This window comes from Amblyomma maculatum, chromosome 10 (genome assembly GCF_055883805.1).
Source record: "Amblyomma maculatum isolate TAMU_Amacu chromosome 10, ASM5588380v1, whole genome shotgun sequence".
NCBI lineage: Eukaryota > Metazoa > Arthropoda > Arachnida > Ixodida > Ixodidae > Amblyomma > Amblyomma maculatum.
In genome coordinates this window covers 17,160,588-17,178,445 of record NC_139353.1, presented here as the reverse complement: position 1 = coordinate 17,178,445, position 17,858 = coordinate 17,160,588, and the positions used below count along the sequence as shown (strand labels likewise).

The 17,858-nt window shown below is 42.0% G+C and overlaps 1 protein-coding gene across 1 annotated transcript; it reads left to right on the top strand.

The window, feature by feature from the left end:
• Window positions 1–1,781: 1,781 nt before the first annotated feature.
• On the top strand, window positions 1,782–16,962 carry LOC146175683 (lysosomal aspartic protease-like). The gene is made up of 8 exons (XM_084580842.1): window positions 1,782–1,961; window positions 4,132–4,192; window positions 9,370–9,487; window positions 11,671–11,749; window positions 12,655–12,990; window positions 13,491–13,638; window positions 15,152–15,244; window positions 16,632–16,962. Exons 1-8 carry the CDS (start codon window positions 1,885–1,887, stop codon window positions 16,800–16,802), a joined length of 1,083 nt encoding a protein of 360 aa, XP_084436968.1. The 5' UTR covers window positions 1,782–1,884; the 3' UTR covers window positions 16,803–16,962.
• The last annotated feature ends 896 nt before the right edge of the window (window positions 16,963–17,858 follow it).

The window sequence follows — 17,858 nt, the reverse complement described above, 5'->3', positions numbered from 1 at the left end:
ATCCTTCGAAACCTCAGTAGTCAGGCAGGCATTGCGAAGTCAGGGTGTTGATGAGTTATATGTGAAAGTGTTGGAAGATATATTGGCTCGTCTTGTGCTCCTTTGCTGTCGTGTTCTTCTGTCGCGCTGTTTTTCCATCCAATTGGAGAGCCCTTCGACGTGCAGTGGGCATAGTCTGCCTAACAATCGCGATTAGAAACCAAAATATATGTGCAAACATTGTTTGGGCTTATGGCTCTGAAGGCTAACAGCCGGCCGGTCCAAATAGAAATATTAGTCGCAGGTTCAGCAACGAAGAATAAAAGGTGGAAGCATTAATACTCACAACATTACTGCAATAATTGTGCACGTTTGCAAAATCACACAGGAAAGTGGGCAAGGCGTGATGAGGGAGTAAAAGCCTCGGAATCCATCTTCGCGACGTCCCTGAACTCAAGTATATCACTAGTATCTTCCGAATACTTGAGACCCTCTCTCCGCGCTAGCCGGATTCTTCTGGAGGACACGCGACAGACGATAACGCGCCCAGGGTCATTTCCAAGTTTAGCTGGAAAGACCAACCTTGTTCACGGTAGTTAGAAACAGTGGCCTGTGACGGCACCTGACGAATTATGAGTAAAAATGACTCTTTGAGATCTGTCGGTCGGGGAACGTCTTTTATTGTGAAAACTGCACAACCTCTGCATAGGGATGAGGTAATCATCTAAAGAACCACATATATATAAGTGAAGTTTGTACAAACCCCTGCAAGTGTATGGGGCGTAATGTGTTTATCGCCGGCACTCTTTGATGTGCGCTCTCCTCGTGTGTTTACTCGATGCTAGTGTCAAGAGGATCTCGTCTGCACAGGTTTAGCCACGATGTGGCCACGCCTTAGGAATATCAGGCCTGAATGTCCGAATGGGTTGCCTTTATTGTGTCCATAAAAAGAATCGACGTCAGCTCTAGCGTTTTCTGTTTTTGCTGTATTGAACAATAAAAGCATGTAATTAGAAACGAAGAGAATGAATAAAGAATGATCTCTGTCCACAACCCAGCTATTTTCCTAATGACTTGAGACATGCTACGGTTTGCAATCAGCCGGCTTCCTTGGGATGGAGCAGTAGCGTGGTACAGGCCAATGAAATACAGTAATGAGGCTAGGATGTTGTTCCTTTAGTACCATATGAAAGAGCACAGTGTTTGAAACAACGATTTTAAGATTCATACTGCTATAGATTTCATGTACTGTAGACTATAACTTGTGTCTTGGAGACACCACTGAAGACCCTCGATTTGATAACGTTTTTAATTACTTCATACCGATGATACATTTCTCATTGCCGCGTGTGCGGGTTTTAGAAGCTCATCACACGTGCCGTACAATAACTTGCGGATAGTTTTTGGTCACATACGTCTAGAGTAATGTGTACAGAATTAAATATTCCTCAATATCTCGTTCAAGATGTTTTGTCTGCTTTTTTCAAACCGCCCATTCCACAATGAAAAAATACATTCTGACCGTTTTATAGTGATCCTCACATCAGAAATGATATTTGATGCTTCAGATCATTGGGCCAATTCGCGATTTGAAAAAGCTCAGCTTTTTTCAATGCGCGGCCATGTTTTCCCTGTTATTGACGTCCCGGTACAGAAAACTGAGGCGGAAAGACTGGAAGTGTTTTTGAGCCGTGAAGTTTTGTACTTCAGCTCCTCGTTCCAGGGTCGGCAGATGAGCTGAAGTGGCGACCTCAGCTCCTTCTACTTGTGCATATCAGACTCCCAACGACAGCAGAACTAGTCCTTGTAACGGTGAGCTAAGGAGATACAGACATATCATGTGGTTACTCAGGAACATAAACGTTCGAAACAGCGCAAACTGCCCACACGGCTTAGTTGCCAAGCATGAAGATGCGGCTCTTTTTCCTCAGCCTCGCCATACTATCTGGCCTCCTGGGATGCGGCGCTGCAGAACGAGATGAGTGAGTTTCGTTAAGCTGGTTTGTTTAAGAGTGCATTCTTTCGTGCCTAATTTTCTGGATGTCTTTAAAATCACTTTCATTTTTGCTATTTGGGGTAGCAAACTCTCCTAACTAGGAACGAGATATTCGTGGTCTGGTTCATGTCGGACAAACTATTTATAATATAGCTCATCTCATAGTTGTGGAAGTCGCTTTCCAGTCAACTTGCAGTGGGTCTGAAACAAATCTTGTGCAAAAAGAACAAAAATTTAGCGGGAGTGTTTTATTTCAGCAAAAAAAGAAAAAAGGATTTGAGTGCTGAGAAATGAAGGGCATGCGAGGCATTAGTGGTAAAAAGGATACTAAAGGTTGAAGGAAGAAAAAAAAGACTATTAAAACGTTTAAAATCTATCGATATTGCTGAATTGGTTCACGGGAACCCTAGCTTTATTTTTATCGACCACATGAGTAACTCGGACGCAAAGGTTTAAAATCTGCTGCGGTCGGAACCTTGTCAGGTGGTTGCTTTAGAAAATGCTTGTTTCTTGAAAAAAAAAAAAATATTAAGTTTAGTTGGCGCTTGTGTGGCGGTAGTACCGTTAGTCGTTATTGCAGTTTTAGCTTTCATATTCAGTTAGGCAGTCAGATTTACTCCAGGAAATCGAGCATCAAAATTCAGAACGCTCCTTTGCTAACATGGATTCCTTACCTTCCTTACCCAATATGTAAATTTGAAGTTTCTGTCCACCTTCCCCGTTGTCTGCTTAAGATTTCGAAATATGTTATTGCTATATAGTTGATGAATTACAGTAACTATTAGTCGGGTAAATATTCAGCACTGTCACACAGATAATGCCGCTTTGCCGCACATTCCATCCGTGCGCAACATGCCGACGTATCACCCTCAAGCCTAAAACATAAAACTCGGTAAATTCCTAAATATATTGGGTAGTATGTAGATTAAGAAGTGTGTATACTTATATAAACTTTTTGTCTCTGTTAAGGCAGGAGTGTTTCTGTGCGTTTCACATTTTACTTGTATAATGTCACTGCTCTAGATGGCGTTGGCAGGGAAACAGCTTGCATGCCATGTCCCATGGTTTACAATCAAGCGGCAGTTGAGCCAGCAGCGAATGTTCCCCTTGTGACTGTGAGCTCTGTGTACCATCAACTGCCGTTCAGAGCAAGTGATTGTGCAGTGAAGCATGTGTTCAGAGAAAGAAGCGCAGTAGTAAGGAACCTGGAGCTAACGTTGGTGATAAAAACAATTACGCTCCGAAGCAGGTTATACTTAGCCATACCTAATTAGACATAAAGAGCAGCAAGGCTTGCCGTTCTAGAGGCACGCATAAAGCTCATAATGAAATCTAGCCCTTAGTGTTTTATTCTTGGATGGCTACGCAGTTGTTTGTCTTTTTCAATAGCTGGAGCCACTGTCTAATTTGTAATGATATAAATGGAGTCATTTTAAAGCGTTGGCATTGAATACCCCATTCACGCGAAAATCGGGCGTCGGCGATGTCGGTGTCGGCCTTGTGAGTGAAAAGGCACCCCCATGGTGCTGGTAGATGGTGCTGGCAGCAAATATGTCAGCGCCTAAAATGGAAATAGGGCTGCCTCCCGTTGCGCTTTAGAGGAGCTGCCAACCCAGGCCTCTCCTTTCATATGGGAGGGTTATATCAGAATCAGTTCGCCAGGTACCTTGAGTAGGGAGGAAGACACGTTACCCCTAGGCCAAGAAGGCACGTTCATACAGCTTGGATAAAGCGGGGCTTTATTTGTCGGGTTGTAGCGTAAGCTATCGCATCTTACCTTTAAAGGAGGAGCTTCAGTTTTCCCCATTTTTTTTTCACAGAATAGTATGTGTGGATTTTTATTATGATTTGCAGAGAGGTGTCAATATTTCTCCAGACTTCCATTTCAATTAATTTTGGTTTATAGCTATAAGTACACAAGAAAGGACCTGACATCACTACCTCTGCCACATAACCAATATTTACAGCAAAGAGGTCTAACTTTTGGCACATCTGGTTAAAAAGATGTGTTAACTACTCACGGACAACAGACGTAGATGTATCCACAGCATATCGCTATTGTTGCAGAATATTTTCCATAGTACTCAAGAAGTATGGCCTGAACTTTAAAATGGCTAGCTCGGACTTTAGCACATCTTTTATCTGTTTCTCGACAGGAACGATATTCCAGAAGAAAGTTCAAAAACGATCTCCGTGCCTCTGGTGAACCACAAAAATGTGAGTTGTTCTTTGTTGCAGCGATGTTAAAAGATTTGTTTATGACCGGTGCTATTCAATTCTCTGAAGGGTTTAACCCATTATCGCATTGCACCCTTTCATATTTGCAGGGCAAAGCTTTGCTTTTTTTCAATGTCAACATGTTCTATTTTACACATATTCAACATATGCAATTTGCGTGCGTCTGTATGTGTGTGCGTGCGTGCGTGCGCGCGTGCGTGTGTGTGTGTGTGTGTGTGTGTGTGTGTGTGTGTGTGTGTGTGTGTGTGTGTGTGTGTGTGTGTGTGTGTGTGTGTGTGTGTGTGTGTGTGTGTGTGTGTGTGTGTGTGTGTGTGTGTGTGTGTGTGTGTGTGTGTGTGTGTGTGTGTGTGTGTGTGTGTGTGTGTGTGTGTGTGTGTGTGATATTGAAGAATACACGGGCGAATACATTCCGACAGGTCGGCCATTTCGAAAAAAGACCCTATTGCGTACGTAAGCGCTGAAGTTTAAAACTGCACTGCTTTGAAGAAAAAAAAAAGATTTGTATCTGTAGCACGTTTCCTCAAAAAGCAAGAACTTGCAAAGCAAGCAAGTTCCTCAAAATATCTTTCTTATACCTTTCTAAACTATGGTGCACAGCACTCAAGAACTGCAATGAAATGTGTAATGAGAACACAGTGAACAGTGGCACGTATTTTCATTCTGCACACCATTACGCTCTTAATATCGTCAGTTGGAGCATTCTCCAAATTATAACTCTAGCTAAGACTGGTGGTAGCGGAGCAACACCTTTATATATTTTGTTTGGAATCAGCATTTGAGGTTTAATGCCCTAGCTGTAAAAATCCCGTTCCGTGGAAACCTCCGCGTTGAGAAAATCCGGGTTTGTTAGGGTATCGTGACGTCACAGAGAATATAAAAAGGTTAACCTGCAGATAAACTCAGATTATAAGGTTACAACCTGAATCAAAAGTTATGCCATGTAAGGCTTTACAGTAAATGATATTGCACTGGAGGTATATAGTTGGGGCAATTAGGTGGGACCGAAGATGAGACGCTTGAGCCTCTGGGCACAGCAGCAGCAGCCGCTAAGCCACTGGCCCTGGTTCTTCATAACGAATAAAGGGACGCTTTTGTGTCTGACGGATAAACGAAAAGCAGAATACGAGTCTCTCTGCATGCAAATGTAATACGCCGAGAAACGCCTAGGAGGGCACTTACGCACCTATTGTCGCTGTTGTGCCATACCATTGTGAAACTGATGTGCACCCACAATAGCACTCTAATTGGCGGTTCCCATGGTTCTTTAAAACATTGCATATGAGTGACATTCGAAAAAGCTTTCACCTCGTTTGAGGGAGGAACGTGATTAGAAAATAACACGTTCTTAGGACTAAAAAAATAATTTCGATTTCTGTTCTAAACTCCCGGACAAGTTTTTGTGGATATGCAGCCAAAGCTACATAGCCAAGGCGAATAAGCTCACTGCGCAGCAGAATATAGTCTTTTGATAAACTAAGCGAATCGTTCTCTGGGATACTATATCATTACAGAAATGCCCATTTTGTTATTGCGTCAAGATTGTAGTACATTATAGGCCAGTACAATGTTAACGTAATGCATTTTAAAATCAGTACAGGACACCGTGCAAACTAAAGCGTGCATACGGGATGGCCACGCCATCTGCCTGGAATCTCCCGTTCTGTTCGTCGGCTGCTGCTGCTTCGTCTACCCTTTTTTTATACCTTTTATTAATCCTCTCAGAATATGACGAAAAAAATGTAAAAGAATAAGAGAGGGAGCCCGGACCAGCAAAGCTTTGCCAGACATAATCCAATTTAAGATAAAAGAAAAGAAGCTATACGCCCCCCCCCCCAAAAATAAATAAATAAAAATAAACGTAATTGAGATGAAAAAAACATGGATAATAAAAAGTTATATTTTACAGTACCTTAAAGATACAAAAGTAAACAAAGAACACAACTGCCTAGTTGTGTATAGTTACAACTACTAGTTACAACTACTAGTTACAACAAGTAGTTATATGAAATGGAAAAAGGACAAAGAAACAAACAAAACGAGAGAAGAAAAGCACAAAAAGATAAAGAGGTCCAGGAAAGAAGGAGGCACTGAAGAAAACGTTCGTGGGTAGCCAGAAACTGCAAAAGAATAGAGAACCAACACAAAAATTGTGCATTAAGGATTAGCCAATACACAAAAATATAAATTTAAATCAAATATGCGAAACAAACTTCAGCCTCGAAAAAGATATATATATATATATATATATATATATATATATATATATATATATATATATATATATATATATATATATATATATATATATATATATAAAGCGGTTACCAAAGTCTGCAATGAAATGAGAAAAAAAAAGATAGCATTGAAAATTGTCGCGCATACAAATCTAATGGAGGCACAAAGACACACAGAACATCACGCATGAAATCCTTGACAGCTTGAGAAGACGTCCATTACTATGAAATTATGGAATAAAATTCTGTCCGAATCGGGTGGGAGAAAGCTGTACATTACGTACAAAAACAAAAAACAAAAAGCAAAAAACAAAGCCAGAAAGCTGAAAATATAATATACTGGTCGATGAAAAATAATTAAGGCAACATGAATGTACATAGATGATAGATAGATGTACACACAAAAAATGGCACAAAAAAGGTGAACAGAGAAAAGAAAAGTAATAGTAATAACATTAGTAAATACCAAATGACAGATTTAAAAAGAAAAGAAAACAGAAGAGAAAAAGGCAGAAGAAAAATGCTATGCAATACAACTCATATCAGAATAAAGTCCAATGCTGCATAAGCAAGAGGAGGACAGCAGATGCGCTGTAAAGGACATGTCCATTAATAGCCTTTATCGATCTCTCGGGCCCTAGCCTTGGTGAAGAAAGGTGCGTGGTGTCGGTATGACCCTGCCGCAATAAGGCAAATCCGTCAGGCGGTAGTGGCTCAGACCTCCGCAACGTAGTCATGTATTGCTCAGGCAAGTAAACACAGTGCTTCATAAGAGCATAGCCGTTCGGCATAAGTGGCTGAAAGCTCCACGCCGTAGTCATGTTGCACCTCAAGGCGAGCAGATCGGGAATGCCCAAAGCACTCATGCTCAACAAAGGAGCACGAAGCCCTCTCCTGAGCAGAGCGTGGTAGGGGGTCTTCAGGACCCTCCGGCGAGACCCTCGCCCCTTCCACAGTCGGGCTCTACCCGTCGGTTTCAGTACGCTTTCATAATGCGCTTGTTTTGGCAACGTACGATCACTCATAGTAGCTTTTTTATGGAGTCAGTCCTTATTTGTCGGCATCCTTTGTTTTGGGTCTGGTAGGTGCATGTGGGGATACCTAGTCGTCTCTAACGCTACAGCAGCGTGAACAGTGTAACTGGTATTTAAATCAAATTGCAAATCAGAAGCCTCCGGCTATTCTTCTTTTATAGCAGCTGACAACGCTCCTATTATACTGCTGAACAAATCTGTTCTTCACCACTGAAAGTCGGCATACGGATTTGGCCATGTGAATTTCCATTTTAGTTTTTGCTCTTCTCTGTATAAGTTATGAAGTGTCGTTATTTGGTTTCAAACCAGCTCATATATTTATGGTGATGCAGTTGCCTAGGTCTATTTCGTCTTCTAGAATATTTTGCAGGCCCATAGAATTAATGAGCAAACAAGCAAGGACATATACGTAGCGCGTGATATCCATTAGCCGCAAATATACATTCGCTTAGATCTTAAGTAGTCTAAAAAAAGACATTTCTGCATATTTGGAGACTCAGAAGCCATTATTTCAAGCAAAGGCGCAACTGAAACCAAAACCGTACCTGAGGCCAAATATGCCAAAACTATATGGTGTAGTAACACCATAAGGAAAGCTCCACAGCCTGAAAAATTTGTTCCTTGAGTATAGTACCGCAATTTCTTATGTGAGTGTAGCATACGCCTTGCAATCAACATAATGTACGGTATTTTTGGCGCATTGTAAGACATCAGTATTCCGTATTGTATTTACTGAACATGTGTCGTTTACTCTTTTTTTATTTTACATGGCCAAACAAGGCTCACTGAGATTGCAGATGTTCATTTGCCATGTAACAAAGCATCAAGAACGCAAGAACAAACGCTAGACAGTGTGTTCGGAACTGGCGATGACTATGTGCTCAGATGGTAGATGACCACGAATTTTAAAAACTTGCGCCGAGGTCTCGCTACTGCGCGAATTGTAAACAAACGGCGGTAGCCATGGAAACGGCACGAATCCGTCGCATAGTAACTGTACTCGTCACGTGAAGGAAAGGCGCAGTTCATAACTCTGGGTAGACTCCTGAACCGCGCCGTAAAGGAGGAAGGAAGACGGGAGTGAAAGGACACAAATATCTGCGTATACAAAATCAAATAAAACAACAAATTGAATCCCCCGCTAAACAGACGCATTGCGCAATCCAACGAGGTTCACAAAAAACGTCACAGCACAGCAGTTTCATCTAGCAGGGAGGTGAAAGTGGGCAGAATGTGAGAAAGGCTTTCGCATTTTCAGCACTTACGCTGTCTTAAGAGCAATCCTGTAAATTTTAATCTATAGTTTCACTGTGCTTAAGTTATGATCAACGTCGCGCTAACCGTACGCCCGCACCACTAAGTTACCGGCGCCTCGCCACTCAATGGTAAATGACTGCAGTGTTGACTGTTCGATTTTGTCAGTCACTTGCATCTCCTCATTCTTTCGTTCAATATGATGTTTCTCTGGCAGAAGTACAAGCTGCTTAGATTACACTACATTACTAGGTTGAATTACAATAAAAACAAAATCAGCAAAGTTAAGGAACTCGGTTTAGCTTAGTGCTCAGAAAGTTTGGTTCTCGTAAAATACTTTGCAAAGTGAAAGGGACGCTCATTGATTCGTTATGTGGATCACGTTTAACACAGGTAATAGCACCTGGTGCGAGTAAAAAATACGGAGCTGGGCGGAAAGGTAAACCCCTGAAGCACACTAAGAGCAAAGAAAAACGGTTTACAATTAGCTGGAGCTTTGTATTGGGCGATATTTGACTGGCAGTATTATTGTCTAGAAAGCAGGTTCACTAGGTTTCGATATCACTACGTGGCTGTTGGCCACAGCGGTAATTAAGCTACTTTGACGCAGTGCTGATTTTTTTTTTCTTTGCAGCTTACGTACACCACCGTGCTGAAAGTAGGCACGCCCCGTCAAGAATTCAATGTCACGCTTGACACGGTGGCAAATACTTGGCTTATCGCTTACTTCTGCGCCAAAGGCGAGCCTTGCTGTGAGTATGAGCAATCCAATCATAAGCGTTAGAAACTCTGTTCTCCGGAAATTTGGCGTCGGCGATGTAAGCGGAAAATCGCCGGCTTACATTTTGCAGGTGGAAACTGGCAGGTCGCAAGTTCGGGTAAGGGGAGGTCGTCAAGTTAGTGTCTCGAGACCACATGACATAGCCGAATAGGGAGGAGTATTACTGATTATTAAGAGACGTCGCTGAAATGTACGTGAAACGAATGTTTGGTTTCCTCCTATATTTATGGGATACTTACATTATTTTGCGGAAAAAAATGTATTGCGGGAGCAAGGACTTTTAGCGGGTTTTAGTGCCGCCTTGGAGCTTTTCCGATTTTGCAGGTTGTACAATTTTTGCTAGAATAGGCCATATTCCTTAAAATTACAATCATTTATGCAATATAACTTAGTTGTGAGCGCATGACGTCACTGCGTCGCCAATGTGGCGAATATTAGAACACGTACGTTATGCCTTGCACTGATTTATCAGAAATTTTAATGCATGTGTAAGTTACTGTTCACGGGCTTTTGGTCCGGCTTAAAGATGCCTGTGAAATATATGGAGAAGTATAGGAAAGATTGGCTGCAGCACTCTAAGTGTCGAGAATGTTTTTTTTTCAGTCCCAAATACAAATCGACGCTCTTTATGCAGCTTAAGAATAGTCGTTGCCTCATGCTAATAACGAGTTTGTCGCGATAAAAAATATATGCGTCATTGAACTTCAATAAAAGACGTCCACACTCGACAGGTAGAGCAACTATGGGTGCACTGCTACATTGCTGGACGAACTGAAAAAGTACAATAATCCTTACAACGACAGTCTTTCCGTTGATATTTATCTCGATCTTTAAGTGCAGATAATGCTCTGGCCGAAAACAGGGTTTGAACACACGTTCAGTAAACTGCACATTATCAAGTATAAACAGTGTTCCTGCTATGAACAGAGATGATGAACCCCTACATATCTTTTCGAGCCGGACACCGAAGGCAGAGAAATACTGCTGAAACTCCAAACTCCAAGGAGATGCAATCCAAAAGATTGCCACGAGACGAACGTGCACGTTGGCAGGAGCGCAAGAACCCTGCCTAGAACCGGCGTTAAAAGCGGACGATCGCCTGAAGAGTTGCAGAGTGCTCAGCTTACCAATATGAAGACGACGTATACGCGAGTAACAGATCCGGCAGTAAGCAGTTTATAATCAGTAAAGGAAGTGCTTTTGCAACTTCAGTTTAAACGAGTGGAAGGACGGCGGAATATTACCGAGAATGAAAGCATTAGTTGTATGATGCTTCGATCCAGTCGTAATAAAAATAGAAACTTTCTATAATATGCTTAGTAATATTTGCATTATTGACAAGTAGAATAGGAGGATAAAATACCTAAAAAATAACTTTCTTTATCTAAATATTAAATTTAGAAGTTTCTAGCGGATTTTGCATTGTTCTTTCTGTTTCGGAGTTTTCAGCTTTCACTTGGCAACAGTGCACGAAAGTGCCGATTTTTTTGTCAAGCAAACCAAGAAAGACCACAAAGGAAGGCAAAATGGCCACCAAAGAATTGAAGAAAACTTCGCACCTAATAGAAGCGAAAAACTTACTTCATAGACTTCATAGGCTTCGCGCTTTTGCTTTTGTGTACTTACTTTGTTGCTTTGATTCTAGAACTGTAGGAAAAAGAGCAGTCTGTGCTGAGAACTTTTTAAGCAAACAGGGATAGAAAATAAATTATCGGAGAACACATGCACAAACAATCCAAGCGTAGAATTTGCGACACAAAGAGCGCTGATACGTAACATTTCGTAGATCATGCAAGTTATGAATAACCCTATATTTCTTATTTACTGCACGTGAATGTGCGGTACACGTTGACATATAGTTTTACTCGATTTATTTTTATGCTTCACTTGAGCATGACTTCGGTTGTCAATGCACTTTCTCTGCTTTGAACGTAAGCGCTTTGTTTTGTGAAGGTGTCGTCATCTATCGCGGAGAGCATGCACGACCGCACTGCAATGAGGGCAGGGAGAAGGGTGGACAATGCAAGCTCCCTTGTTTTCATCGTCTCTCCCTACTCTCGTTTGTGTGCACTCGTACATAACTTGCAATGCAAAAGGAACTCGCCCGACTGTCTAGGTTCTCATAATACAAGCCTGACTTGTTCTCTTTCGTAGATGGACATAAGATGTTTCAGTGGACGGAGTCGTCCACTTACAGCACCGAATGGGTCGATGGTGCTGTGGAGTTCGGCAGGTAAATATGGACACGTATAGAACTTACAATGGCAAGGTAAAACAGATGAAGGTATATTTATTTCAAGAGCAACCTATTAATGTAGCCAAACTTCTACAAATTCCTGCTCGACATACAGAAACATCCTGAGCTTTGATGCAACTGAGTGTCAGGTATCTATTGTTGCAATCACCTACAGTTTGTTTATAATCATAGCCAGGCACTCTAGCTGTAACTGGGACAAAAAATATAGATCTAAATGTTTTTGGATGTTGCAATATTAAAAAAAAGTGTGTGTAGAAAAGACCGCACTAAGCAAAGGGAACACTGCCCACCGGAAACGTAATCTAAAATTGATAACAATGCACACGCCTGCCGTAGTTGCGAAAATGTAATTAGAGCAGAGCGCATAAACGTGCGATGCGTGGGGAGCAAAACGCTCTAGCACGCTCAGCATGAGCCTTTATGATTCATAAAGTTTACATCCCCGGTCGGTTCATTGTATGAAGGACGCCGTAGTGGATATAGGGTTCTGTAAAATTTCTACACCCTGGTGCCCTGGCACGTGCAGTAATATCGCAGAGTACAAGGACGCTTCGTGACTCGCCTCTATCGAAGCGTGGCCACTACAGCCGGGCTTGAACCCTGGCCCCTTATTCAGCAAGAGCCGTAGTCAGTGAGCCATAGCAGGCGTCACAACAGATTGCTTTGTTTTTGTTGGGGAATATAGAAACCAGCAAGGTTACCTGTGCTTTAGATAAAGGAAGGGACCAGCCCAAATTTGTTCTGAATCTACTACTCGAAACTATAAAATAAACACAGGACAACTTCATTTCAAGCCGTTTAGTGTATGTTTCTTCTCCCAAGCGCACACTGCTTGACGGGTGTATGTAAATGTGACTTTAGATTGTATCGCACTATTACAGCGGCAACATCACTGGAGTCGAGTCCCTGGACGTGATGGAACTAGGAGGCATGGAAATTGGCAAACAGTTTTTCCTTAACGGCATAGGGTTTCATATACCAAGCTTCATCGACGATCCTTTAGACGGCGTTTTTGGACTGCGGCTGGGCTCGCATTCACCTCTGAGCGAAATGGCTCGCTCCGGAGTCATCAGCAAGCCATGGCTGGGGCTCTACTTCAGCACCGAAGAGAAAGTTCCAGGGGAAGCTTTGTTCGGGGGAGCGAACGAGGACCATTACAATGGTTCGCTATACTTCACTGAAGCTCTTGGCGATGCCTTTCAGTTTGGCATTATTGGGTGCGTACAATAATAGACCATGTCGTGGCTGATGCTTCTGAATCACTCTTTTAGGCTAACTGGCATTTTCTTAAAAAGTACAAGCTGTGTTCCTTTGAAACAAATGGACAGAAACCGGGTTGTAAATGCTTTGAACAAGTTGCAGACTTACCTAGCTCAACAGTGCTAACAAATAAAGAACAATTTCTTCAAAAACCTCTATGCCAATTACAAGGCTTTAAAATTTTAAAGCGAAGTCGAAACGCATCTTGACCCTATTAAAGACGAAATCAATAATTTTTATAGCTAACGTAACCGATATAGACACATTGCCTATGTGATCGTACATCACTCTACATATTATATAATATCAGAACGCCTTGGAAGGCTCTGGCTAAAAGCCTAAACAATCACAAAGCGCAGTATGTATAGCTAACTAATATGACAGCACTGCAGTGAGAATTATAATACGTCCAGCTGTTTTGTTGAAAGGTTGATGTGCTGACTAGAAGCAAACGCAGGTACGAAGTGGGCCCATCGAAAATAACGCTGATCCAGGAAAATTCAAGGGCCCGTCTGGCTTTAACCGAGCCTTTCATTGGAGGCCCGGCGGATGAAATTAAAGCACTCAACATCTTGCTTGGTGGACGCCCGGCGGAAGGTGGAAAGGTAAATGTAACCGCGTCGTTTTATGCATTCGATTTCGGTCTGAGAACAAAATTTCCTATTTAAGAGCAATAAATGTCAATTTAACAAAGACCATTCTTGTTGCACTGGCAATTGTACATTTCCATCCTACATTGCCTTCAAGGCAAGCCCCGCTCCTGTAGCTGACCGGTAAGGAAAGATGGCACCATTCTCTTTGACTCACTGGTTCAGTTATCTATGTACTCAGTAGATATGACACGCTCGTATTTTTGCATGGAAAACAGAAATATGGCATATAATGTACACATAACTTTCTGGGAAAGTGCTATACCGATCGTAGAGCTTCTTTCAGAAACAAAAGGCATGGGCCTTACAGCTCTGCCATTGCTGCTGGTGAATTAGAGTTGCCCGTAGAAGAACGGAGGTTTGGATTAGTTGATCATCTATGTTTAAGCAGCAGCGCAAAAGGTCAGAGACGAGTGAAAGGAGGTACACAACGACACAACGACGTTGTGTCGTTGTGTACCTCCTTGTTGTTGTACCTCCTTGCTGTTGTACCTAAAGAAACAACAGCAGCAGCAGTTCAAGAAGATATTTGTGGCGTACATTAGTGTAAAACACAAGGCAGCAATGATTTAGCTGGCGCTATCGCTTTTTAAAGCTTGCATATTGAGGTATGCAATTATTTCTTAAATTGAATAATTGAGAAAGCAGAAATAAAGCAAGAGGTAAGAGCAAAGCCCTACAAAAGGCTGTTGCTTAGTGTCTTGGTATGAGATTATGATGGCAGGTTTTTTTACTTCTGGTGTTTAGTGCAAAACCAGTTTCGTGAATATATATTCGCAAGATGAGCATGGCTCGTCGCAATAACTACAGAATTTGCATTTTGTTTAGACAGACAAACGCTGAGTAAACACTTGAAATTATAACGACAATCAAGCTAGGTTCCTGAAGAAAACGAAGCAGATATTTATAGGTCCATGCATTGAATGAATAATCACATAAAGTGCAAAACATGCTCACGACTACTTACTTTGTCTTACCCATTATAGCTGCCTAGTTTGAACTCGTTCATAAGGTATTTCCAACTAGCCTTCCGTATACAAACAACTTGCCGCTTATTATAAAGCACCTTTCCTGTCCCTTCGATAAGGGCCAGATCCAAACGCGCAACAACACTTGCGTGCATTACGCGTTGACAGAACCTGGCTGCTGTGGTATATGCTTTGTCAAGAACATTTTTTTCGTGATAATACTCGAGCCCATCAATATGTTTTGTTACGCCTCCTTTGAAGTTGACGTGTACATGAAGCTCGTGCCTCATAAGCATTATTTCTTGCTGCTGTTCTAAAAATGCTGTTTGTGGCGCGTGCAATAATTCGGTGAACGATCCCAAGAGTCACCACTAGGGGCAAGTGATACAACTGCACTGGAATAATGGCGAATATATGCATCTGTCACCGATTCCTAACAAGAATCTTCGATCACTTCTTTCCTTCCCATATTTTACACTTTCCTCTGTGGTGTTACGCAGTACGAACTTCGCTGCGAAAAGGAGCCACCTTTAGTGGCCTTCGCGATTGGGGACAAGTCCATCGAGTTTAACCCTGGGGACTATGTAATCAAGGTAAGCAGCATGCCCTTGCTGTAACACACTAGGCCTCTGCATAAGGGCACCATATATGAGCGTCTTATTCGTTTGCGAAATTATTTTAAAACTGATGTGTCTCGTTGTTATGGTTGTTGAAGAAAATAACAAGGCACTTCATTGAGTACATCAAAAACTTGTTATCACTGTATTTCTCTTCGTGTTGTCTACGTAGCGCTTTTGTGTTAATAATTCAGAAAAAATGGGGTGCTCGAAACAAAGCCGGCGGAACATAAAAGCCTAAGTGTACCGTCATGGCACGCCTGTTTACGCCTTTCAGACAGGTTGCTTAGGCAGTAAATGCTAAAATTACTTTGCTAAACTTTTTCGTCGCGAATAAAATCTGCAGAACCTCATACGCTAAAATTCTGGACACGTGGATGTTTTGAGTACGTGACTGTCTATGAACGCATTTTTTCTCACAGGTAAGATTGTGTAGTTACAATCCAATTATCCGCAAATAAAGGGTTATAAAGTGGCCTCTATGTTTCGCTATTTTGTCTAAGACTCATAGAATTGTTTCTGCAACCTTTTTAAATCCTTTTTGCCAGCCCACGATAAGCACTAGCTGTGAGTTTCCTTAGCACATAGCATTAGACCAATGTCATATATTCTTACTCACCATATACTTCATATATATTCCAGTTTTGTAACAATTACAGCGAGAAACGCGCGATGATTTATTTTTATGGCGACTAATATTCTAGTTGCGAGCAAAGGATGGACTTCAAAAATAATATTTTCTACACTTTAGAACGTCGTTCTACCACCCTGAATGTTCACAAAGCAGCTTCTTGCTTACCCCGAACTGTTTACCAGTAATTATGTATAATGTTCCAGAAAGGTGACCTTATCATTTCCGGATAATACTTGTGCACATATAAAAAACACAGAGTGTATAAACACATAAAGCAATATAGGTCATTTTGGCTTATTTTATAGAGTGAAGATTCCTATGAATGAAAAATTTCCATCGTGATCAATTTCATAAAAATTGACCCAATAGAGCTATGTCTTATATACTTAAGTTCAATTTATGCTTTTAATTCTCGGGGTTAAGAATGCTCCTCCTTCACAAAATTTGTAGCTTACCAGAGTCTTACAGGTCGTACGTGCAGCACCTCAGGTTTGAGCGATAAAGTTGAAGTGACCACTTATACCTTGCATCGACTGTTCTTTCAAAGCAGGCTTGATGTCACGTAAGTAAGCGCCTTTTCAATACACTTTTGCAAACTCCACACGAAGACCATAATTTATCTGCACACTCAAAGAGGAGAGGAGAGGGTTAATGCTTCCCAATTCTAGTTTGTAATCGCTTTTACTTGGTGGCGCTTGCCAGCCATATGCATGCCTATTCCTTTTTCAGGTTGATGAGCCATCAGGTACGAGATGCTACAGCGGGTTCGTGGAAGCCGATGAGATGCACAATGCAACCTGGCACTTTGGGCTTCTCTTCTTAAGACGCGTCTACACCGTGCTCGAGGCGCCGCTGGAACCGTCAGGCCATGGCCGGGTGGGCTTTGCGATGGCCCGTTGACACGTGTTAATCGCAGCAGTTAGTACACGCGAGACGCAAGACCGCAGCGTTTCTTTCTGACGTTGACCTTTACGTGTGAAATAAATTTGCGTCTTCAACACGATTGCTTCGCTTTGCAGGGAGGGCTAAAACCTTCCCACAAAGTGCGCTCCCACAGAAGCAGCAGGTGGCTAAAAACGTCATTGCGTCAATAAGGCAGGGTTTGTTTTTTGTATCCAATGCCAGAGATAGATTGGAACGAATGGATTAGGCTCTAAACAACGCCTGCAAATAGCCCACTTGCAGAGACGTTGATTCATGTAGTTTGGTGATATGTCATTGCATTGCATAGTTACTCGAATTTAAATGACAACTGTTGCGTTCATTCTTGACCACTGTTGCGTTCATGCTAACAAATCATGTGCCTTTGCGTTGTCGTTACGGTATTGTGGTAAATGATAAAGACAATTCGTAGTACTGATTCACTTGACTATACGCATTTTGTAGTAATGCGACAATACATGATAAGTTTTGAATTCCTCTAATCGTCACTAGGGCGCCTATGAATGTCCTGTACCCTTGTGGGATTGAAACATGATGGACAAAGGGAGTTCGAAACTGATAACGTATTTTGGTGCATGCTTTCCTCGGAAGGGGGGGCGGGCAGTTGCTATCTAGAGGAGAGGGGAGGGGGGGGGGCGCAAGAAGCTATGTTTCCCCTGCTCTACCGTTTATGAAGTTTGCTGCTTAAACACGCGAATGAAATATTAGTTGCACTAGGGGATGAGCTTTCCTCCTGCGCTGTTCAATGAGATTCATTGTCAAAAATAGAAGTAACTGCTCCCCTCTTTCTATATCAGGAAGACAGGTATCTGTTGTGTATATCAGGAGTATTTGTTGTTGTTTTCTCCTATATTTTACATACGTACACAGCATAGCGGCGCACAACTAGCCCATGTGTACACAAAACGTCTTGTTTACTAAACTGCAATTTTGTGTCGTGCATTCCCATGGCTTAGTGTCGGCAGGTATGCACACTTGTCAGGGCTACATTACGGCAAGCATTGAAATACGTCG

What these genes read in the sequence shown, in the direction of transcription:
- LOC146175683 (XM_084580842.1), top strand. Translation starts at nt 1,885, where the DNA reads ATGAAGATGCGGCTCTTTTTCCTCAGCCTCGCCATACTATCTGGCCTC. An exon ending in CTCTGGTGAACCACAAAAAT is followed by an intron (nt 4,193 to 9,369) that starts GTGAGTTGTTCT and finishes TTTTCTTTGCAG; the next exon opens with CTTACGTACACCACCGTGCT. An exon ending in GCCCGGCGGAAGGTGGAAAG is followed by an intron (nt 13,639 to 15,151) that starts GTAAATGTAACC and finishes GGTGTTACGCAG; the next exon opens with TACGAACTTCGCTGCGAAAA.